The 24,015-nt window shown below is 40.8% G+C and overlaps 2 protein-coding genes across 5 annotated transcripts in view; one reads left to right on the forward strand and one right to left on the reverse strand.

Moving 5' to 3' along the window:
- The first annotated feature begins 4,748 nt into the window (after window positions 1-4,748).
- YARS2 (tyrosyl-tRNA synthetase 2) lies at window positions 4,749-9,457 on the forward strand. Its single transcript, XM_059472626.1, has 5 exons — window positions 4,749-5,596; window positions 6,573-6,740; window positions 7,839-7,994; window positions 8,310-8,480; window positions 8,794-9,457. Exons 1-5 carry the CDS (start codon window positions 4,749-4,751, stop codon window positions 8,951-8,953), a joined length of 1,503 nt encoding a protein of 500 aa, XP_059328609.1. The 3' UTR covers window positions 8,954-9,457.
- A 2,705-nt stretch (window positions 9,458-12,162) lies between these two features.
- The window catches only part of DNM1L (dynamin 1 like), a 36,407-nt gene continuing 24,554 nt past the window's right edge, over window positions 12,163-24,015 (reverse strand). For 2 of the 4 annotated variants that reach the window (XM_059471613.1, XM_059471614.1), the window contains 7 exons: window positions 23,064-23,156; window positions 21,215-21,271; window positions 19,912-19,989; window positions 17,571-17,738; window positions 16,827-16,936; window positions 15,512-15,671; window positions 12,163-14,442 (listed from right to left, as the gene is read on the reverse strand). In XM_059471613.1, coding sequence (XP_059327596.1) covers window positions 14,386-14,442; window positions 15,512-15,671; window positions 16,827-16,936; window positions 17,571-17,738; window positions 19,912-19,989; window positions 21,215-21,271; window positions 23,064-23,156 — 723 coding nt within the window. In that variant the 3' untranslated portion in view covers window positions 12,163-14,385. The remainder of the gene's footprint in view (window positions 14,443-15,511; window positions 15,672-16,826; window positions 16,937-17,570; window positions 17,739-19,911; window positions 19,990-21,214; window positions 21,272-23,063; window positions 23,157-24,015) is intronic. The other 2 variants (XM_059471615.1, XM_059471616.1) reach the window with 1 other exon arrangement.

Genomic DNA, 24,015 nt, shown 5'->3' on the forward strand with positions numbered 1-24,015 from the left:
GTTGCATGAAGTCAATTATGCAGATGTGGGGCACTGGCAGAGAAAGCCAAACTCTGCAGAAACACTGGAAATATATTTACTTAGCTACTACCCCAAAGCTTACCCGGCACGAATCGCACCAAAATTCAGCATATCAAGCTCTTGTATTGCCACCTCGTGGCTGATGCACGTATAACTTGGCTTTACCGGCAGGAGAGCGGATCAGGAATTCCTTCTGTTATATAAGGGAATAAATGCTGGCACAAATCGAAGCAAAGTTTTAAACTGAGTTACATTTAATAATGATAATTGGCAATGGAATGAGGATCTTCTCTGAAAGAAGAATAGGAATCAAATAGTGGGTGAAAATTCAGGCATGAATGGAAACTTCAGTGAACACCTCACCCATGATGTGCCAGCCTGGCACTCTTCCTGGGGGACACAAAGGACAACGGTGCCACTAATGAGTGACTTCAAAATTATTCCAGGTAAATAACCTGACTGGGAAATGCTTTTAATAGTTTCCAAGACCCCAGGTGATTTGATATTCAATTGACATAGAGAGAGTTGTGGTTTCTAGGAAATGTTCCCCTTCTTTGGGAATGACATCCCACAATACTCTAAGGGCTGGCTTTGATTATATCTGCATCTACCTGAGAATCTCAGTGAAGGGCAAAGGAGCCATGGGCTCAGTGAAGAACAAGGAGGAAAATACAAGTGGAGGGCTGCCTGCCACTGGAAGTGACATCAGCCACAGCCCAGAGAACTGTGTGGGTGCTCCCCCCAGGCCTTTCATACCAGCATTTTATATTTAATTTCACATAGCAGTTCCCTGAACTGTCCAAGGGATTTCCTTCAAACCACCAGGAAGTTCATACACCTGCACTGGCAAGCAGGGGAGTTCCAGCTTGCATGTTTACTTTTACATTCTGAAAGCAGAAGGGTTTTCTCTTTTCCATCAGCATAATCCAGTCAGCCAGAATAAAGGATTCATTCGGAACAACTGAATTAGAATAAAAACCATTCTTATTCTCATTATTATGTCTTGTTAATTCTTGTTCTAATCTGTGTTATTTTTCCAAGTACATTGCCATGAAATAATGATCCTTTCATGGCTATTCTATTTATCATAATGGAAGCTAAGCCTTTACTATCAGTTCTGGATTTCCTTGTGTGAAAATGCTTTCAAAATGCCTGAAAAAATAATTTGCTTACAAGGCTAAAATAAATTGCTTTATGATTTATAGGAAGACAATCACACCTAAAGGTTGATAATTTATAATGGAAAGACTAAACACCTTAATCATCTCTAACTGCATCCACATTTCTTCTACTTAGGCTTAGCCTGTCTCCTAATGGGATTTAGTCCTGAACACTTCCTACTTTCCCTGGTGACATTACTGGTATCCCATTATACAGCCAAGAGAGATCCTTGGCTTTGCCTTAATCTTTTAAGTGAATGGTTCTCAGAATGAATAATTTGACCATTACATTATGCCAGGGTGGCAAAATAGACACAAAATTTTCCTCAGTTATGTCACAAGCAAATACTTTGTTGGTGAGTGACACCAACACATAAGCTTTGGGGAAAAGATCCCCTGTGCCTATACACATTGTGTAATTACTTAAATTTCATGGGAGATGCAGAACTTTCTTCCCAAGACTTTTATCTTATTTGAAAATTAACTCTGTGCATGACTGATTGTGGAGAATTGAGAGATTTTAGATTTGGGATACTGTCATGTCTAAAAAAGCTGTGTAAAAAAAGAATAATTGCTGAAAGCTAAGAAGACACAAATAGTAACATTGTCACAACAGTATTTTGAAAATAAAGAGGATTTTTATAGTTGATTCTGGGTTTGGGGTTGTCTTAGAAAAACCCAGTATTGAAATTGAATTTGATGAAGTCTAAAATCAAGGACAAAAGCAGCTATCAGCACCATAGTCTCAAACCCCTGGGTCATTGTAAAGTCAAAAAATTATTTAGCATGGAAAAATATGAAAGCATATTCCATATTAATTGGTCTGGTGTTTGAAGGATGGATATTAAATCGAAAACAAGATCAATATGGCACAAAGACCAATTAAAAACAGATATGCACCTATCAGAGGACATATAAAGAGGTCCATGAAAAAGAAACAAAATTAAACAATCAATTACAGCAGAGAAACAGAGAAGAAAGGAACACACAAGCACCAAAAACACCCCGGAGTGGAGAGAGGTGAGAAAATAGGGAACAAGTTAATTTTCAGCTGAAAAAGATGATAACATTAAAAAAAATAGATATACTGAAAAATAATATCAAATTAAATAAAATAAATGTGAGGGAGGGTGACAAACCACATCAAAGGAAAAGGAAAACTATTGGTTCAAATGCTCTAACTAATTTGAGAGATAAAAGTTGCAGAGGGATTAAGGACTGCAGAAAATACCAACTGTCCTCTTGCCTACAGACACCACAGAGCCAGGCCACCCCTCAGATGTACATTGAGAGCAAATGCTTTTCCCACCCCTCATAAAGAAAAAAACCCTCAGAGTACAGCATAAGCAATAATAAGAAAAGAGGTGTATTGGTATGAGGTGTGCTCTGGAAGGCAGTGGGCACAGCCAGAGCATCTGCCATCACCAGGTGATTATCCCAGCACAGGGAATTTACTGGACAGGAGCTGGAGGAGGTGGATTCTAAAGCTTGTGCTGATGTTGTGGAGCTTTAGGCTGGTTCACCATCCCGGCAGCCACAGGCTGTCCCTGTGAAATGAAAGCAGAAATACAGGAAACATGAATAAAGAACAAAATGGCAAAAATCAGCTCTGTAACAGAATTAACTGGCTCACTGTGGGTAACACAACACAGCATCTCAGAGATTACAAAGAAGTAAATTCCTGGTCCTTCACCAGTTCCATCGCCCTTCCCTGGACATGCTCCAGCACCTCAGCGTCTTCCATGTCAAGGGCCCAGAACTGGGCACAGGGCTTGGGGTGTGGCCTCAGCAGCGAGGCTGAGCAGAGGGACAATCAGTGCCCTGCTCCTGCTGGCCCCACGCTTGCTGACACAGGCCAGGGTGTCACTGGGCTTCCCGGCTACCTGGGCCCACTGCTGGCTCAGGTGCAGCTGCCCCCAGCCAGCAGCCCCAGGCTGAATTTCCCCAGGCAGCTTTCCTGGAGCATGGCAGGGGGTTGCTGTGAGCCAGCAAGGGGAGGAAAAGGGATTATGTGAAGCCACTGGCCCCTTCCAGCACAAAGGAATCAAACCATCCCCTCCAGCTGGGCCTTTACCTGAACCTACAGCAAGCAAGAACTTGTTGTAGTCATTGTTTTTGCCAGCACTTAAATAGGAATAGAGAATGCTAGAGAACAGGAATTTCAGCTGAGTGTGAAAGTGGTGCATTACAAGACAACGGCTGGCTTTTGGGATCTAGGGTGTCAGAATTACTCTTGTATTATTTGGTGCATTAATAATCTACACTTTTCTAAGTCTGCACAGTATTTCCATTTATTGATCTTCCCGTTGTATTATCACCTCTACAAATTGCTTCGAACACAGAATGGCAAAGATTTTGACAATGTCTACAAAGTGCTTGCCATTGTCTCAAAGGTAACTAATGACCAACTGAGCCCCTTTTCCAGTCAGTGGGAACCCCACCAGACCACCACAGCTCCTCAAACATGATGGAGAATGGCTCAGACATTTCATCCAACAATCCCCTCAGGTCCTGTGAAAGCATCTCATCGTGTCCTATGGACCTGTGCACCCCCAGGCGTGACAGTGTTCACACAGGTCTTAGGATGAGGGAAGAGACAAGGATCTGACTCCATGTTTCAGAAGGCTGATTTATTATTTTATTATATATATTATATTAAAACTATACTAAAAGAATAGAAGGATTTCATCAGAAGGCTAGCTAAGAATAGAAAAGCAAGAATGATAACAAAAGCTTGTGTCTCAGAGTCCAAGCCAGCTCACTGTGATTGGCCATTAATTAGAAACAACCACATGAGACCAATCACAGACGCACCTGTTGCATTCCACAGCAGCAGATAATCATTGTTTACATTTTGTTCCTGAGGTTTCTCAGCTTCTCGGGAGGAAAAATCCTAAGGAAAGGATTTTTCAGAAAATATCATGGCTACACCCAGCTTCCCTAGACAGGCTCAAACCTCATCTTCTCCTGCAGGAGGTGGTTCATTCTCCTCACCCTTACCTTTCCTTCTGCAACTCTGCCGGGGTGCATGGAACACCTGTCAGTGCAGACTGAGGCAAAAAACCCATTGCACACCTCAGCATTCTCCCTATCCCAGGTGCTCCATTCCCCTGCAGAGGGCCCATGTTTCCTCAGCCTTCCTTTTATCACCCACAGCTGCACACCTCTATCTGGGGCTTGAGCCGCCTCTTCCCAAGCAAATATGTAACACAGCTAAAAACTTCTAGGTATATAGATAATAAATTCTGGTAATATAACTAATTCTAGGGTGTAAATTCTGAAGCCCCGGTGTGACCAACTCAGGCACGCGGTCCCCGCTCTGCCAGGCCGATTCCCACCGCCTGACAGCGCCTGAACTCCCGGTATTCCGGGCTGGGAGAATGCAACGGAGCAGGAGCCAGCGCACGCCGCTTTTGTCGCATGTTTAACGTGGCGGAGAAGAGCCGCCAGCCGGCGCAAAGCTGACCGCGGCCCCGCCGTTCCCGGTGCCCCACACACCCCCGGGCCCTCCCGAGCCGCTCCCCCGCCCGTCCCCGCCGGTTCGCGGTTCCGGGGCGGTCCCGGCGCATGGCCCCGCCCTCCTGGCGTTCCCGGCGTGCCCCGCGCGCGATGGCGGCGCCCGCGCTGTGCCGGCGCTGCGGGCGGGCGGCGGGGCCGTGGGGCCTGCGCCGGGCCCCGCTGCCGCCGCCGCCGCCGCTCCGCCGCCGGGCCCACGAGCAGGCGCGGCGGGCGCGGGGCGCGGCGGGGCTGCTGGCGGCGCAGTGCGAGCGCGGGCTGTTCCAGGAGGTGTTCCCGGCGCAGAGCGCGGAGGAGCAGCTGCCGGCGCTGCTGGAGCCGGGCCGGCCGCCGCTGGCCGCCTACTGCGGCTTCGACCCCACGGCGGACTCGCTGCACGTGGGGCACCTGCTGCCCGTCATGGCGCTGCTGCACTTCCAGCGCGCCGGCCACGACGTCATCGCCGTGGTGGGCGGGGCCACGGCGCGGCTCGGGGACCCCAGCGGGCGGGAGCGCGCCCGGGAGCCGCTGCCGGCGGGGCGGGTGCGCGCACAGGCGCGGGCGCTGCGCGCGGGGCTGGAGCGGCTGTTCGGGAACCACCGGGAGCTGTTCTGGGAGCCCGGCGCCGGGCGGCTGGGCCGCGCCGCCCTGCTGGACAACGCCCGCTGGCTCGGCCGGGAGCCGCTGCTCCGCTTCCTGGGCGGCGCCGGCGGGCGGCTCCGCATGGGCACGCTGCTGAGCCGGCAGAGCTGCCAGGCGCGGCTGCGCAGCGCCGAGGGCATGAGCCTGGCCGAGTTCCTGTACCCCGCGCTGCAGGCCTACGACTTCCTGCACCTGCACCGGCACCACGGCTGCCGCGTCCAGCTGGGCGGCCACGACCAGATGGGAAACATCATGTCCGGATACGAGCTCGTCACCAAGTACGGAGGAGCGCGGCCGGGAGGGGATGGGCAGGGTGTGGGCATCGGGCAGGCTGTGACAGCGGCGCCAGCGGGACCGGGGATCATTGTCGTTGTGTCATTGGCACCCTGTGCTGGGCGGGGTGAGGCCGCAGCTCGAGTGCTGTGCCAGTCCTGGGTCATTCATTCAGGAGGACACTGAGGTCCTCGAGCAAGTGGAATGGGCTGCCTAGGGAAGGGTGGAGTCGCTGTGCATGGAGGTGTGTAAGGAAAGATGCACCTGGCACTTGGTGCCATGCTCCAGGTGACATGACATGAATGCACTGCCCAGGGAGGGGTGCAGTCGCTGTCCCTGGTGGTGTGTATAAGGAAAGATGCCCCTGGCACTTAGTGCCATGCTCTAGGTGATGTTCAGTCACAGGTTGGACCCGACAGTCTCAGAGGTCTTGCCCAGCCTCGCCAATTCTGTGATTCCATGACAGAATGCTGGGCAACTTGGTGCTCACAGTCTCTAAAGCAACGAGAGGTTTGGTCACACACAAATCCCTGTGATTTGAGAGGAGTAATTAATTGGCCTGACCATTAATTGCACCATTTTGACCAGGTTTATATGAATTTTTAGGAAAAATAACAGGTTCTTGTATTAGTGAATCCAAGAACCAAAATCAATCACCTGAAGCATGGGACAAAATCGAGACAAGTCTGCCAGGACACACATCCTGGTGTAATCACACCAAATATGATTATGAGACAGTCGCAGTATATACGATATAAACTATTTAAAGGACATAAATGTCTTTGATAAATACAAAAGAACTTAAAAAGTTATGGTGCTGTGTTTATCCCTAAAGCCCTCTTCACACAACAGTGTTCTGGCATATTTTTGCCCATCATCCCTAGCTTTATACTAAGGATAGAATCTTGCAGAATGCTTGTATTCTAGCCAGCTTTACCAATGTACAATTTATTTTAACATGCAGTGACTCTTCTTTCTCAGGATGACAGGAGCAGAGGTGTTTGGAATTACTGTACCTCTTATTACCAGTACTACTGGTGATAAACTGGGAAAGACTGCTGGAAATGCAGTTTGGCTGAACAGGGAGAAGACTTCTCCTTTTGAGCTCTATCAGTTTTTTGTCAGACAGCAAGATAATGTGGTTGAAAAGTAAGTTTTCCTCCATCTTGCTCTTTGTCATTGTTTATAAAACCTGATTCTAACTGTTCACTGTAAATGCTTCATTTAATTATGTGCAACACAAGCTCCATGTTGAAGTATGTGTTAATTATAGCTGTTCATGAAATAAACAGGCATGACTGGTTCCTAAATAGACAGGATAGTGGAACTTCCATATGCTGAAATATGCACTAGAAAATTAGAAGGGGGATAACAGAGGAGTGAAGCAATAATGCATTTTGTTCTGACAGTGGGTTGACTCTCTTATATGGCATGTTAGTTTTAGTTCTGTAGCATCAGTTTTTTTCAGTACATTACATTACTACATTGATTTTAATAAGTTGCTGTGTTCTTTTCTAAATCTGTTTTACTTTTAACATCAATAGCACTGTTAAATCTGAGCTGCTTCCCTTTCATATTGGGACCTGCCTTATAACTTACCTCTCTGAAAGGTTTATCCTCTGATAATTCAAATCCATGTTCTGATCCCCAACACCTTTCAGACTGAAAAGAAGGGTATGTGGGTACTTAAGACTAAAATATTTCAGCCATTCAGACTTTTTACCAGTAAAGGTACCTTTAATACACTGCATGGGACTGACAGCTCATTAAAATGGACTTTGTTGTAAAGGCTTAGGGTACATCTTTAAATTCTTGATTATCCTAAATAATCTTCCTGCTGAGATACTTGCCAATACAAGTATGTTTCTGTCCCATGATGGCCACAGACTGGCAGTGGGATTTTGCATTAGCATATTGTAGATCTTCTAGGATAGATACAAAACCTTGTTAGTTGACACATGATTCCAATAAATCCTATACAAGTTTCAAGAGAAAACAAAATTGTTGACTGGAGTTCAAGCTTCATAAAAGCATCTCACACTATCTTATGCCTGAAGAGTTGACCTTAGGCAGAATATTAAGTAAAATGTGAGTTTTAAAGATTTGATTGAAAGCACAGAGCATCCTAATATGTGTTTCTTAAATTGACTGAGAATCATTTTCATGCAGTTACTGAAGTTTGAATGACAAAGGCAGGAAATCTCTAATGATGGCTATACAGACAAAGTATTCTTTCCCTGCTCATAGATACCTGAAACTATTCACCTTCCTTCCTCTTGAGGAGATTGCCCACATCATGGAAATGCATGCTAAAGAACCTGAGAAATGGGGCCCTCAGAAACGACTGGCTGCTGAAGTAACTAAGCTTGTCCATGGTAGAGAGGGACTGGAATCTGCTAAGAGGTAAAGTTTGATTTATCAAGCAGTTTTGTTTCAGATTTCTGTGGGAATTCTCCATAGCTTTTCAGGAACTATTTTAGTGTATTAAGTTGTTGCTTAGATGTTAAAAATGTAATAATCTTGTAGACTTAAAAATACACTGAAAATACTAAAAAAACTTGCAAGGCAGTAGGGTACAATTAAAAAGTGGGGGTGTATTTAAAGTATTTCTGTTAGTTTGTGGACTTCCAAAAGAAACTGGGGAGGGGAATCTGATGGGTAGCACTTAGTGTGAAGAGAAGACTAGCTCTGTATTTTGAATGCTCTTTGTTCTCACAGGTGCACTAAGGCCCTTTACCACAGCAGTGTGGAGGCACTGGAAGAAATGTCTGACCAAGAGCTACAGGAACTTTTCAGACAAGCAACTTCTGCTGAACTGCTGCTTGAACCTGGCATGACTGTTCTTGACTTGTGTCGCAAAGCAAATGCCATTCCAGATGGACCTAGTGGGTGAGTTCTCACCTGTGCTTGTGGCTAATTCTTAAAACAGTATTTATCCTTCTCAGAAAGTATAGTAGAGGCTAAGGTTCATTTCAGTCACTGTTGACCTGGACTGGAAGTGAAGTGCAGAAGAATTAAAATGTTTTCAATTATGCATCCAACATCAACCAAAAAAAACCCACAAAAAAACAAAACAAAAAAAAACCAAAACCAAAACAACAACAACAAAAACCAAACAAACAAACAAAAAAACCCCAAATGAACTTTAATTTCTTAATACCTTTCTCTTGCAAGTAACAGTTGTTTCTGTTTTGTTTTTAAGGTACCGGAAAATTACAGACGGAGGAGTTTCAATAAATGGGAATCGTGTGACTAATCCTGAGACTGTTCTTATTCTGGGACAGCATATTCTGAAGAATGGAGTGTCATTACTTAGAGTTGGAAAGAAAAATTACTACATTATAAAATGGCTGCAGTTGTGACAACAGAGTATCTCCCTAAAAGGACAGGTTTCTGACTCTGCTGCTTGAAGAGGTACTTGAAGATATTTCTGTACTGTGCATTACTACACAGCTCACAGACTGCCCAACACTTTTTTCAAAATGCACCAGAGTTCAAATAAAGGAGCTGAGTTATACCACTGAAGAGATTGTGGATACTCTGCCTTATTCAAAGCACCATCCATAAGGATCTGCATAAGAAGAAAATGAAAAGATTCATTTCAAAGTCCAGCGATGGAGATGTGCTTCCCCTCCTGTAACAGCCCCCTGTGTTGTAGAGGAACAGTGGCCAGTTATTCCACAGGATAACCCACAGGAAAATGAGCCAAAGCAAACTCAAACCCACTCCTTCTTACAGCCAGTGAAAGAATCCTTGCTGGGGGCAAAGACAACCAACCTGTGGTCATGTTCCCCTGAACAGGATTGCTTTGAAGGAAGCTGCAGAAAAGTCATAATAAAGATTCATAATAAATGATTAGGCACTAATGTAACTTGGTTCTTGGTTATGTATGGGGACACATTGCACCAAAGTTTTCCAGCCTTCCTGTGGGAATACACAGCAAATTCACTTTTGAAATCTGAATGTACAGAGCCTTTCAAAGCTTAAATCAACCTAATTAATCCTTTAGGCTTTCTCTGTGCATAGTGTGGCTTAAAAGGGGAGTGAGAGTTGTTCCACTTCTTTGGTCCTATGAATGACATCCATGCTATCCAGCATTCCTTGCTGAAGGAATATCCTGGCCCTAGTTCTGTGGGCTCTGCAGTCAGGAAGATAGCACATTATACCAGAAGATTTGGAGCATGCACATGAAAGGCTTTTTTTTAATATTAGCTACCCAGGAGTTGAGGGTGAACAGCACCACAAGGAACCAGGACCAGGAAACACATGAGGGAAGCTGAAGTGCTTTGCAGTGTTGCTTTCAAGGATCAGGCCTCACACTGAGGCCATGGAGAATAATTCCCTGGTCCATGAAATCTTCAATACAAATTTGCAGTGACAGCAGCCACAAGGGGGAAAGCCTTAATCTTAGCTTCTGGAATGTGGTTATATATATTCTAGAGTTGGGTAGGGAGTTTGTTATTGTTTTAGGTATCTTTTTTTATGTTTCTTTTTACTTGATAAATTCCATGCTGATTTCATTTGCACCATGACTCAAGATTTCAGCAGTAATAAAATATAGTGGCTTGCTTGTTATAGATGACAGTTTCTTCTGGCAATGTAACTGAAGTAATGGCACTTTCAAAAGCTCAGCATGTTCCTAGTGTTAATTTCAGTTTCCAGATCCTACTCATCTGTCTCATAATGAAACCTCTCTAGCCTAATCTCTATTCCATAACAAAGAAAAGTAATTGAGTCATTTCTACCTCAAAGAAAGCACATAGAAGAAAAGGGAGAAGGGAAGGGGAGAATTCATCCACCTAACACAGCTCCTTGTTCCTTCAATGACAGAAGTATTGCAGCAAATCAGAATACATGCACCTGGAACCAAAATGCTCCAGTACAAACCCACATTCACCTCCAGAGAAATACAACAGAGCCCATGTGAGTTTCTGGTAACAGGAAAAACTTCCAGGAATAAGCAGTGTTTCATGTCTCATCTCTTTCCTGCCTGTTTTCTGTCATCACCAAATCGTGCAGACAGACATATATATCCACCTCTAATAAATCAGTAAATTTATTTTTTAGCAACATGAAACAAAAAAGGAATAAAGTTCTTTTCATGCAAGGTTTCTAATAAGATTCATAAACCCCAAGAAATTCAGTCCGTGCTTGCCTTTGACCAAGTCCTAGCACTCCAAACCCCTGACTTTTCCCAGAGAAACAGCTGGATACTTGCCATGACCATACAGGGCCATCACAACTGAGCATTTGAACACTTGGGTCGAGGATCAAGGAAAAATCAACTATTCTTTCTTAGCCTGGTCTTAATTCTTACATACAGGTACATTGAGACAATCAGAAAGAAATTGTCCAAACTTGTTCAAATGTGAACAAGGAGTAATTATATTATTTAACATGGCTACACATGCACGATTTAAAAGTGCAAAAAGAAAATTATTTTGGCAAGATATTTAAAAAAACCTAAAACCAACAAACTAAAAAAAATGCACCAAAGACATTTGTGCAGCACAACCTGGAAGACTTGAATTTAACCTTAGTGTGGCACCTACCAGTTAAGAGGTAAAGGGTGAAAGGGCATGCAGCAGGTAAACTCAAAACTATGGGAGCATGAAAGCACCTTCACTAGTTTAAAGAGTGTCATTGAGCACAAAACCATATCCAAGTGGTATTAAACTTAGAGGAATCAATCCTCTGCCTCTCACCTCAGGAAACACCAGCTACCCATTGTTCTCACAGCTGAAGGAGAAAACTGCAGAAAAAAAATTACCCATGATAATTCCATTTAAGTTCCCAACAGGGGCGCAACCAAGTGGCAAGTTGTTTCTTTCCCCTGCCCTGGTCCATAAAGCAGGGATCTGAGTTTGCCATATCCAATCTGGCATCTGTCATTAATCCACACAGCAATGAACAAAGGCAGGTTTTACACAAGGTCTGCTCCATTTACTTCAGAGTAAGGTCTGAAGCACAGAGACACCACCACCCCTTCTACCCATCTGTTTCACTAAGTAAAATTTGAACCTGACTACAGAATACAAACTGCTCACATCAGGAGGACACTGTGTTGTAGTTACAGCAGGACCACAACAGCTCAGGTATCAGTGTCAGACATTTACTAACCTGAACTTGGCTACAGGGGGTTTTCCCCTCCATGATTCTCCACCACTTGAGAGCAAGTTAGCTAAAACTTGTGCACTAGTGACAAAATTTTTTCAAGTTTAAATTAAATAAGGTGATTAGAAGACAGTTGTAAACCATCAGTCTAATCTGGGAATTTTTCAGTTGCTGCCCTCATTAGGTTTTTTTCCACAGCTTTTGTTTTAGTGCTGGTAGTAATAGTGGCATTGAAGTATTTTAGTTCAGTTCCAGAACACAGCTTGTTTCAAATCTATCAGTATGCATGAACAGCTTTTCTACATTATGAGTTATGGAACTATTTAACAATGCAGAATTGAGTGAGAACAAGAGAAATCATAACTAAGGTTGTACACGTATAGGTTAACTTACAAGTTTATGTAAGTCCTGTCACCACAACTACAAGTCAGTCCAAAACTATTTCTGGAGTAATTAATTTTGTGTATTATCTGTTTATTAAATAACAGGATTGTTACATCATGGACCTTCAAAGTCTTGCATTAAGGATTACAAATCAAGTTCATTTCTTGGCACTCAAACATTACCAAATTGAACCTTTTGGTGAAACTTAAACAAAAAAAGTCATAACATTTCAGAAACCAAATTGACACTGGAAATTCCACATGACATTACAGAGCCAGGTATCTCTTGCAAGAATTTCTTCATTAAATGAAATTCATTTGCTTTATGCAGCATTTCAAAACTTTACAAATCAGAGTATTTCTTCACAAAGAGACTGTTGACTGAACTTGAGAGTTAAAGCTTAGGTAGCAGATCAATTTTATGGACGGCACTACCTTGTTGAAAACTTCTTGGATGTTGAAAGCAAAAGGAAGAGAGTTGTCAAACAGAAATGTAATGCTTTTGATAAAACTTAAAAAGCTTTCACTGATCACCAAATCGATTTAAAAAGTGGTTTGCACTTCAGTCATATTTCTTAAATCTGAGAACTATCATCCCTGGATACAATGCAAGATAAAAGTACCTCCTTTGTATTCATTACATGTAATGCATACACCATGACTTCTTAGGCTGTTTAAAAATACACCATATGTATTTCTGTGTTCTGCATGAATTACCTCAGATCATACATGAAGGATCCAAAAGTTGCATCTGTCAGACTTAACTCCTTGTGCTCATATTGATGCCAAACTGAATATTACCATGAGAAAAATACATTTTTAAACAAAGCTTCTTGTAAACTGAGTTTTTAAATTTTCAATCTTTAGCAGCTTACCATAGGAATTCCTTTTTTGCTAACTGATTTCAGGGGGAAGGAACTGCATATGGGTAATGAAAACCTCACTATCATGGCCCAATACCATAAAATCAAGCCATGGAGGTTAACAGCAGTGTCCTATTTTTCATGCAAGTTGTGTTAAAGAAAAAGTATTAGCAACACTATAGTAAACATTTTCACTTTATACAAAAAGAGTGAATCTGCTTGAAAAGTACATGCAAGTATGCTGGCTGGAGTTTAAATAAATTTTTATTCATAAAAATTAAAATGTTTACTTTTTCAAGGCTAGTGTGATCAATAGTCATCTGTATGAATTATAATCAAAACAAAAAAAGAAACCTCATCAACTTAATTTCCAACCTAAAATTTAATAATTTTATGATTGTCCTCAAAAAAAAAAAGCTACTTACAGCACAATAAAATTTCCTCCAAAGCAACTGTAATCTCTGATATAAATATTCCAATTCCACAGACTTTCTTTCATACTGTCATACATTCCAAAATTTGCAGAATTTGTGGGCATCCCCTTCTCCCTGGCCAACTTGATCTGTTTTTAAAAGAAACGCTTACTATCCCATGACAGTTTTGAAATCCAGTTTTATTTTTCAGTTCTGCCAGAGCAAATTTACTATCAGGTGGTCCAGGGGCTTGGTCCCAGGGGGGAGGAAGGGGAAGGTGTCCTTGTGCCTGATTATAAACTCCAACATTCATACACAAGCTCCAGTGCATGTTAATAACTCTGCAGCCACTTTTTAGTAGGCTGTTCTTGTTCACGAGCTCCAGGCTAATTCTTCCTACATGATACTCCATGAAATCAAGTCTGAAGTTTTTTCTGCCATTGAAAAATTTGGGGACAAAGAGAAAAAAAAAAAAGGGAACACACATACATAGTAATACGCTCAACATCTCTACTGTGCTATAAAATGGAGACCTCCATCTGCCACAGTGCATGCAATATATTCATGAAAGAAAATACTCAGTGCTCTCTTGTCTTCACAGTATTGAAACTTCTACTGGAAAAGCAGCTTAGAACTATGCCACAAGACTACACTGGCTGTCTTAACCACAGGCAACCTGTTCAGCAAGTCAGGCACTGGAACTTGAATGTTTTTCCCCAAGTTCAAATGAGACTGTCACTGAGACAGAAGACTTGGTCTGCTTTAATTTGCACCAGAAACCTGGTAAGGAAACATTTAGAGCCATTTATTATATGGATTAAATACGACTTCTTTTGCAAAATACAGCATGTTTTTCTGTTTGCAAATCAAACCAACTGTCTTTACATGAGCAGATTTACACAGTTGCAGTACACAGATAAGAAGAGTTCATAAATAAAAATTCTACTCCGTATACCATGCCTAGCAATTGTCAAGCCAATGTAACCTCCAATGCATATAAATAGTGTGGCTGATACAGTCTTCACCAAAGATGTGTCTCTCGGATCTCTGCAATGATCTGGCTGGCTCTCTGCAGGGCCTGCACACAGGGACACACAAAAGCCACAGTTAGTTATCATGCACAGATTCCCCAGGGACAAAACAGCAGCAGTCTGGGAAGTGCAAAGCTACAAAACAAACCAAAGCTAATCAGTGTCATTACAAAATGTCCTGGATTGCCAAGCAAACTGTATTCTATTTGCCATCTGTATGGCAGCTGTCTTCTGTTAAGTGGGCAGTTTTCCTTATCTCTTCAACAACCACTTCTCCCTGCTGGTAACAGGCTATTGAATGTCACTGCATGACTGATAAGAACTACAGCAACACATAGTGAGATGCCCCACCCAGAGGGAGGAGCCAAGCATTGCTACTCAGATGTAATCTGGAGATTCTGTAACACCAGCACGGCTTCTCCATTGGATTTCCCAGAGAAACAGCTGCCTCTTCCACTGGATCTGCAGGGGAAGACTACAGCCTTCTACAGGATCCCTGCTCCAACAGAACCACACCTGACACTGCAGGAGGACTGCAGCCACATTTCCAATTGGACTGCTACCAACACCCTGACCCACAGCGTGTCAGGTTGTGTTCTGACTCTGTCAGTGTTGTTCTAGTGTACTGCATTGCTTATTTTATCTTTTTATTTTCTTCTCTAATGAAGAACTGTTATTCCTGCTCCAATATTTTTTGCCAGAGAGCCCCTTAATTTAAAGTTTATAGCAATTTGGAGGGGGAGGGGGTTACATTCTCCATTTCAGGGGAGGCTCCGGCCTTCCTCAGCAGACTCCTGTCTTTCCAAACCAAGACACAAAACAAGTGGCAACTCATTAAATTCTCAAGAAGGGCAGACTTCTTCACCATACACAGTTTTAAAAGCCTGCCATAAAAGAGAAACTGCACCTACTTTCTATCTAGCCTGCTAAACTGCAGATTTAAAAGCTCATATGTAATCCTTTCTGGTCATGTATTGGTTTTAATTCCTCTAGCAGAGAAAAGCAATACACTGGTACAGTCTTAAAAAGCAGTAAAGAAAAAAGAAAGATAAGTCTTCAAGAAGCCTCCCATTGATTAGGTGAACTGCTCCCAGGAGCTCCTGATGTCCTCATTACCTTGAGCATGTCAGCTGCCTCTTTCCTACGCTGTGCCATGTCCTCAGACTCTGTGAGAAGGTCATCCAACAACAGGGATTTGTACAGCTGGCCCACCAGCTCACTCTGGAGAGTGTCCTTCACATGGTTCACCAGAAAATGCATCACTGCCTTTGGCACACTGCAAGCACATCAAGATTGTTTCTTTAAAATAATTGTTCAAAACCAGGTCTGTTCCAGAGGAAGAATGCACAATGAGGGCAAGCAGCTACACATAGCATTGGCTCAAACTACCAGGAATCTATCACTACTATAAATAAAAACTGTCTCAAGTAAAAGCAGCATCATGTACAATATTAGAGTAGAACTAATTCATATAAACATAATTTCTTCCAAATAGAAAAGCTGCATTGTAAAAAACATGAACAGTGTAAAACACAAAACAAGAATAAATAATTTTGTTCATTACAAAGCAAGCTATCTCTACTGTGCAGGAGATGACACACATTTAAGTATTAACACCAAATTTTATGTGTAAATGGGAAGAGAAAACGGCAAAGAAATAATTCACATCTCTGATGTTACATAGTACAAACTGTGCAGTAAAGTTAAGGTAAACAAAGCACTCCCCTGCCATGAAATACTAAAAATTATATTGAAGGTATTAGTTTACTGGATAGACTAAAACACCTATGAGCCTCACTAACCTGCTCTAAAATCTGATTTCCAGATTCCTGTACTTCCTCCAGACTTCCCATATACATAAAAATCATATATGAAGTTAGATCTTTCCACAAAGACATAAGCAAAATAAGTTGTATAGAATTCCTTACTAAAGAAAAAGTATGACTTTCCCACAGCAGAAAGAACTTTTTCATGCCATTACCACCCTTATAGCTAAGTGCTAGAAAACTGAGCCACACACACTAGCTCCTATTTGACCTTCCCATTTGAATTAAGAGGATGGCAAAGCTAAATTCTGTCAGGGTACACAGGACCTAGAGTTGATTCCAGTTATTTGCTGCAAATCTTCCATCTGAATTGAAGCATCCTCCAGAAAAGGAGGCATCTCCTAAATAATTAAACCTTTTACTTAATACTACACAGAACTTGAAACCATTAGAGGAAACAAGTGCTTCTTCAAACTGCTTCATTCTGTGAAGGGTCAAATTTTACTGTTGCTGTCCCTTCTAAAAAATGAATTTATTTTCTCTCTTCTTACAAACATAAGAACATGATAAAAGTAACATGATCATATATATGATTCTTGAAATATCACAATACTTGCATATTTCATATTTCAAGGCTTACATATTTCAAGGAAGTTTAGGTTTACCTGTCCTGAATGTTCTTCCTGACAATAAGGAAGTAAGATTTAATAAGTCGTTCGATCACTTCACAATCTCGTTGCTCACGGGCAGAAAGTTTGCGTGCAACAGGTACAGGCTGTGTGAGAAAAATAAAACCCTCAGCTTAACCAACTCTGCTCATTTGCATTTGTATATAAAACTTAGAGCTCTAACTATTGCTCTTTTAGCCTGAGTTTGACAGATGTAATCTGTCTCGCAACAAACCTGTAATTCTTCAGAAATAAAATTAGAGACGTATGAAAATCCACATATGTGAAACAAAGGTCACAGGGAACCACTACATTTTTTCTAAACATCTCCAAATATCTCCATCTGTTTTTAACTTAAGTGGGTTTTGTCTTTAATGGTTTTTCTTCTCCAATATAAACACTAAAATTCAGCACAAGAAGAGCAGGAATTTGAGTTGAGCTAAGATTTGTTTCTGTACCAACAGCTATCTAGCCAAGGAGTTCACCTGCACAGGAATTTGTGAAAGGAAGCCAGTTATCCCAATCTCAGCCTGAAACTGGAGCAGGCAGGGAGGTTGCAGGGAGATTGGAATCAGGCAAGGAGCAAAGCAGAAGAGACTGGCTGGAGCTCCTTGCTGCAATAGTGGGAATTATTTACAAAGAGACCACATATTAGCAGCAACGTTACAAGAGCTGGAATTGAGATGTTTTCTTTCCTGAGACTGAACTACAAAGAAAAGGAATTTGTCTTCCAAGACTCACCACATCTAATAGGTTTACAGCATGTCCTTTTTGAGGACTAGCAGGTAGGGCTGCAGCTGGCTTGGATTTTTCCTCTGCTGCTACCTCTTCTGCTTTGGAGGGTTTCAGCATTCCTCTCCAGTTGCCTGTTCCAGACTCTGGAGGTGCATCTGCTCCTACAGCAGGATTCTGCACAAACAGCACATTGAAAAAACATGGCAGCATTAGAACTTGGCCATTATAGAGAAGCATCTGATCAAATCACTACAGGTAAAACTCACTAAAAGTAAGATTTTCATAGGTATATTCCTTCATTCTGTTCTTCCCATTCCCCACATTTATTGTCCCTTCGCTGGTTACAGCTCACAAAAGGTACCAGTAAAATGAAAGCTTTTAAAACTCATACTGTCCCTAATAAAGGGTATGAAAACGTCTCACTTGGAGAAGTTCCACAGCATTTTAAGGGTCTACAAATCACTTCTAAAATATGGAGTGGTCTTTCTAAGTCATTTGGCTTTGACTACACATCCTATACTATCAGGATCGTTCTGAAAATATATTCTGAAGATCACCACAGCTCTTGCAATACTTGAATTTAAATACTTCAGGTTTTATTTAAATACAAACTTAAGCTTGTTACAGTAACACCTAAAAAAGATGCACATTTCTGTTCTGAGGTAGCACAGCTATGATCATATTTATGGAAGGCTTTTTTATAACAAATCAAACCAAAAATCTTCATCCTCTCAAAGTTCAGAGAGAGAAGAGAAGAAAATCAGAGATTCTGGGGAGTTCCAGACAAAGAAGAACTCATGAATCTTCTGAGAAAAAGATGTCAAACATTAGAAATCACTGAACAAAAGAAATATTAGTGGATGGTATCCACCATCTATTAATTAGTATTAAAAACCCAAAGTTTATTTTTATGTTGAATAGGGGCGATTTTTATTTTATTTTACCTTTCCACAAGCCTAATATCTCTTCTATTTACTCTGTGCTTTGAAATCTAGTCCTGTTTGAAAAAGGTCATTCAAGGCTTTGTACTTGTCTTGCTTCAGGTATAGGAGGAAAAAAGCTAAATTTATCTATTGTGTTTACAATGAAACACCACAGGTTGATCTTAAATCTAAAAAAAAAAGTGAGAAACAAAGCATAGCAAGTAGAATATATCAGCAGCAGCATATAGGAAGAAACTCAGCTAAGCTGTGCACATCAAAAATTTTATTTAAATTGCTCAGGGGCATTGTACAACACACTAGGAATCCAAATCAAACTCTGCTAATAAGAGAAAGTTGTTGTTAAGGAAAGCTCCACTGCATGATTTCTGATTGCAAGACAGCTGTTCAAAATGACAAAAATGCCACTCTCATTCTGTGTTACTGTGGAGCCTGCTCTACCTCCAAAGCAGTTTCAGAAACAAAGCCACACAAGAGAGTGTGAAATGTATCACCCCACAGAGGACAGGGTTTATGGGAAATGCAAACCAAATCTGGCAGCTCCCTGCTACTTCCTAAGTCACAACACTATCTGCACAGTGGCTCTTGGTTTCTTTTTAAATTTTGCAGTATATCAAAGCTTCTAAAACACTGATAAAAATAATAGTTAAAATTCTACTATTTACTAGATTTGACTTTAACCACTTTGCTCAGGACAGAAATGGAAGCTTTGCATTTACATCTGAATGTGCAATAAAGCAGAAAGCCTGAGTTCCCCTGGTACTCCTAATACACAAACTTGTGACTGCCCATCTTTTCTGACTCCTAGCAAGAGCAATTAGCAGAAAAGCCTTCAGAGGAATAATGAGCTGTTATTTTAACATATGAGACAGCACACCTAACATGTAAAATACACTGCAGAGCACATTTCACAAATATAAGTAAACCAGGGATTCAACAATTATGTGACACAACACAAAGGAGGTTCAGTTTGAACAAAGCCTGTAAAGATTCCCTGCAGGAAGCAGGAAACTCACATTTTAGATTATCTTCTGTCCTCCTCCTTTAACTGTCAACACATTAAAAACATGCAGTTTAACAGCCATGCTGAAGACTTTTAATTACAGTACTGTTGCACCCAACAATCTATGGACAGTTTGAGGTAAATTAGGTGCATATTTGCACCTCAACATATTGCAAAACAAGAGTTCAAAGAGAAAGCAGCGACTTGGCCACCTCATGGCATGTCTTGACATGCCACTGCACATAAAACCAGTAGTGCCAAGTAATCCACACTGGGAAGGACATCCAGACTGGGTAGGACACACTGTTGGTGACAATACCAATGACAAACTGCTTTCCTTACACCTGGGGTGCGCCACAACAGAAACGTGCATGCAGTGCTTAGAGGAGAAATCAAGACAGACCTTGCCATCAGCCTCAGCAGAAGCAGCAGTAACAGTCTCCTGGGAAGCAGGTGCCAATGCACCTGGAGCTTTAGTAGACTAAGGAAGGTAAAAAATGCAGGGAGAGGGGAAAAAAAAAATTCAACTGAAGACCACCAAATTTACCTAGCAAATTGTAAACACTTTTACCTACTAGCATCTTTCAAAATGCAGAAAAGAAATATTTTGAATTTGCAAGAAAAACAGAAATAGAAGCAGAAAAAAAAAGAAGAAAAAAAGAAGAAAGAAAAGAGAAAAAAAAAAAAAAAAAAAGAAAAATAAAAGCATCTCCAAGACGGTTATTTTGGATTATCTGACCTTCAGTTTCATTTAAGCTCCTACACTGATGATTTAACTATGAAATCAACAAAATGAAGGATCAAAGAGCACTGAAAGCAATCTCTAGACAGCTACCTTAAATTTCCAGTTCATCCATCAGTTGTCTTAGACTGATTAAAGGCAACAGTATTAGATCTACTCTGGGACTCTGTCTCACTTTTTAAGGTAATGAACTTAGTGAACAGATTTCTATCAGCTGTAGAAACTCCTGTTACAACCTCACGAGGATTCTAAACTATGGTCTCTGTCTTTGAATTCTTAATAATTCACATAGTATTAAATAACTGTCTAAAATTCCAGCTTGTTGTCAGACTGTTCTTTTCTACAGCCAGACTGTTTTCCATGACATTTGGTTGGTTCTTCCACTCCTGTCACTGCACTAATCCCAAAACCTGATAAAGTTAAGCAAGCTCCAGAGACAGAATACATGAACAACTGAAAATGTCAACTCCAACAACTGCTCCCAAAGAAAGTAAGACTGCAATAAACTGCAGTTTTAAGAGTGACTTAACAAAAACCAACCACAGGTCACTGTGTTGGTACTGGACATTTTAAATCACTTGTTTATCTTTTGAAATCAGTGTGTCTCAGCTACAAATTTAAGCATGAAAGTTCTGAGTCCATCTTCAACATCTGCAGGCATTTTACTCCTGACCTGAGATGACAAAATTCAAGTAATAAGTGTATTATTACATTTATAGACAAGTCTTCTGAAATACCAGATTTAAAACCTCCCAAATATTGCATCTTTAAGAAAATTATAGAAGAAAAAATAAAAGAAAATTATATTCCACTTTTATCTTATGAAATTGAAAAGAAAAAACTCAATACCTAGAAGCTCCCAAGACTGTTACCAGAACAGCATATGAAAATTTCCAATACTTAGATTGGATCTAGGAGAATGCATTCAGCTTTATGTAAAAAATAAAATCAAACATTTACCTACCTTGTCTCGTGGCACAGCAGAAGGCAGCTCCCGGGTTAACCTGTTCCGCCTTTGCTCCTTTAAAAACAATCCAGCAAGACCTCAGTTATGTATTACTCTGGATCAACACACAGGCAAGAGCCACATTTTACAGATTACTTCCATTTCAGACACAAATATGAGTAATTTCATCTCATCCAGGGCCATGCTAATACTGTGGTCTATGAAACCCTTGATTATTTGGATGCTTTGATTACCTGGTCAAAACTAAATTCTCAATATAAGAAGTTTTGCTAAGTTTTTTTGCACCACGCTCCCTAATCAAAGATCAAAGCCTGAGCCTTTAAAAAACAGTATCAAAGCTCCACAATTTGGCTCATCACAGATACCCTACAGCCCTCATTAAGCTGTAAATCCTCCAAGTCATCTAAAGGATTTGATTCTGTGGCCAGCACATGATAAGCCCAAAATGAAGGAGGCAGCAGAATTTGCTTCATAGCAAAATAGAATTTGAAGCAATTAGAACAAAGAAATGTCTGAATTTGCTTGAAATTAACAATTGATTGTCCACCAAATAAGGCTTGGGATTACATGGTTTGGTTCTTCAAAAATGTCAATGTCCTGTTTAGGAAAACATTGGGAAAGAACTACTTTAAGTAACACAGGATGATACAATTTTGTATATTCAGCTTCACAAAGTCCTAATTTCTGTACTCACAGCAGTTTCCATACACATTGTTTTTGAACTAGATTAAAGAGCAGTCTACCAAGTTAAATTCAAATGCATACCTACAAAATATATGTATAGAAGGAAGAAATTTTATAGATTATAGAAGAAATTGCATAGAGCAGAAATTTTAATGTAAGCATTTAAAAAAGAAACACTGCAAGAGCACGTAGTGACAAGACAAGGGGGAATGCCTCAAACTGAAAGAGAATAGGTTTAAATTACATATTCCACTGGAAAAAAATTTTTTACTGTGAGGGTGGTGAGGCACTGGCACAGGTTGCCCAGAGAAGCTGTGGCTGTCCCATCCTTGGAAGTGTCCAAGGCCAGGTTGGAAGGAGCTCTGAGCAACCTGGTCTAGAGGAATGTGTCCCTGCACATGGCAGGAGGGTTGGAATGAGATTACCTTCCAAGCCAAGCCATTCCATGATTCTGTGATGAATGAAAATGATGTGTTGGATAAACACAAGCATATTAATGAGCTCTTATTAATGAGATTGGAAGAACCAATCTGGTGTTTTTGCAATCTAACAGAGCAGATTGGTTGTTGAGCTTCCACGGGATGATGGCAGCAACAAGTATTATCAGATTTGGACTTGAAAAACACAAGGTTACTGACAGGAGACTGAGGGAGAGAATGTCTCAGGGAGGCTGAAGTGTGGTAACACAGAGAATCAAGAACAAAACCAAAAGCAAGCAGAAATTACAACCTGATCAGAAGAAACAATACTTGTATTATATTTTCACAAATGAGAGGAACATTATTGATACATCATGTCAAAAGACAAAATGCAGTTACTTCAACATGAATACCATTTCACAATTGCATATTTAAATTTCGCCTTAAAAAATTTCATTTCATAGGCAATACTCAATTAGATGCCCATCTTATTTTCCAGACTGAAAAACAGGCAGAATCCTTTCAGTAAAGTATCAACCAGTGATCCTAAATGTAATATGCAATAGCAATTAACAAATCCACAGATCACTACAGTATACACCATATTCATAAGTCATCACATTTCTCATGCCTCAAAATGCAGAAATGTGCTTCAAGGAAAGAAGCACATTTTATTGTTATTTTATGAATTTCACCTTCACTTAAAGAGGCAAGAAACTTTTTAAGAGAACATACTTTCTTACCTCTATGTTGTTATTCATTAACCCACAGGCATCAGCAAAGTCTGGATGTTTGGTATTGATATAAGCTAACTCAATGGCCACCAGATTATGAACCTGCAATGCAAAATATTCCCAAATCAAAAATTCAGGCAGTAAACCTAATGCCAGTGCAGAGCAATGACCTACAATGCTGGCAAGCACAGCATTTTACTGTTACTGTGTTATTTTTTTGTCTTTTGCCCACTTTGTTGGCTGTTTGGTAAAAGGAAAAATCACTAAGCCTTGTGTTCATGTTCATTGCCATACTCTGAAGATAAAAAAGGGGCAATAGGCATGGTTTTACTAATTGTTTATCTTGATTTGCCCATAGCAAAAGACCACTCAGCCACAAACCACCTACAATACGTGAACCAGGGGGAGATGGTTCACTGTGAGGGACAGTGAGTATAAAAAGCAATTTTTGCTTTTTACATCAAATGCAGAGTCAAATACTGAAACACTCTTTACTGTCCAACAGGCAGTCCAAATCAGATTTTAATATTAAAGCATTTACTTAATGGTACAAGTTGAAATTTTAGTTTTCCCTAGCTAAAGGGCATTATAAGCCTCTGAAACACAGAATATGGATTACAATTTAATTTTTATCACTGCATCCCAAACTCTACAATAAACTCAGCTTCTGTTACAAGGGAGGGAAATAACCTATATGAGGAAGACTAGTTGATGCTAAATTGAAATTTTGTAGAATTCTTCTTGGGAAATTGAAACATAGGGGACTACATGCTTAACCCTAACCCCATACCTTTGTTTTATATGTATCTATAATATAGAAGAGTGAATACATATTAAATGTGTACGCATCAAAATGTGTACATATTAAATAACTATCAATTTAACAAATAAGTTAAGATCCCTTTAAAAACTTGGGTTCCAAGAAACATCAATGCACTTTTACCAGCAAAATTACAGTAGA

This window comes from Ammospiza nelsoni, chromosome 5 (assembly GCF_027579445.1).
Source record: "Ammospiza nelsoni isolate bAmmNel1 chromosome 5, bAmmNel1.pri, whole genome shotgun sequence".
In the NCBI taxonomy this organism is placed as follows: Eukaryota; Metazoa; Chordata; class Aves; order Passeriformes; family Passerellidae; genus Ammospiza; species Ammospiza nelsoni.

What these genes read in the sequence shown, in the direction of transcription:
- YARS2 (XM_059472626.1), top strand. Translation starts at nt 4,749, where the DNA reads ATGGCCCCGCCCTCCTGGCGTTCCCGGCGTGCCCCGCGCGCGATGGCG. An exon ending in GGATACGAGCTCGTCACCAA is followed by an intron (nt 5,597 to 6,572) that starts GTACGGAGGAGC and finishes CTTCTTTCTCAG; the next exon opens with GATGACAGGAGCAGAGGTGT. An exon ending in GGACTGGAATCTGCTAAGAG is followed by an intron (nt 7,995 to 8,309) that starts GTAAAGTTTGAT and finishes TTGTTCTCACAG; the next exon opens with GTGCACTAAGGCCCTTTACC.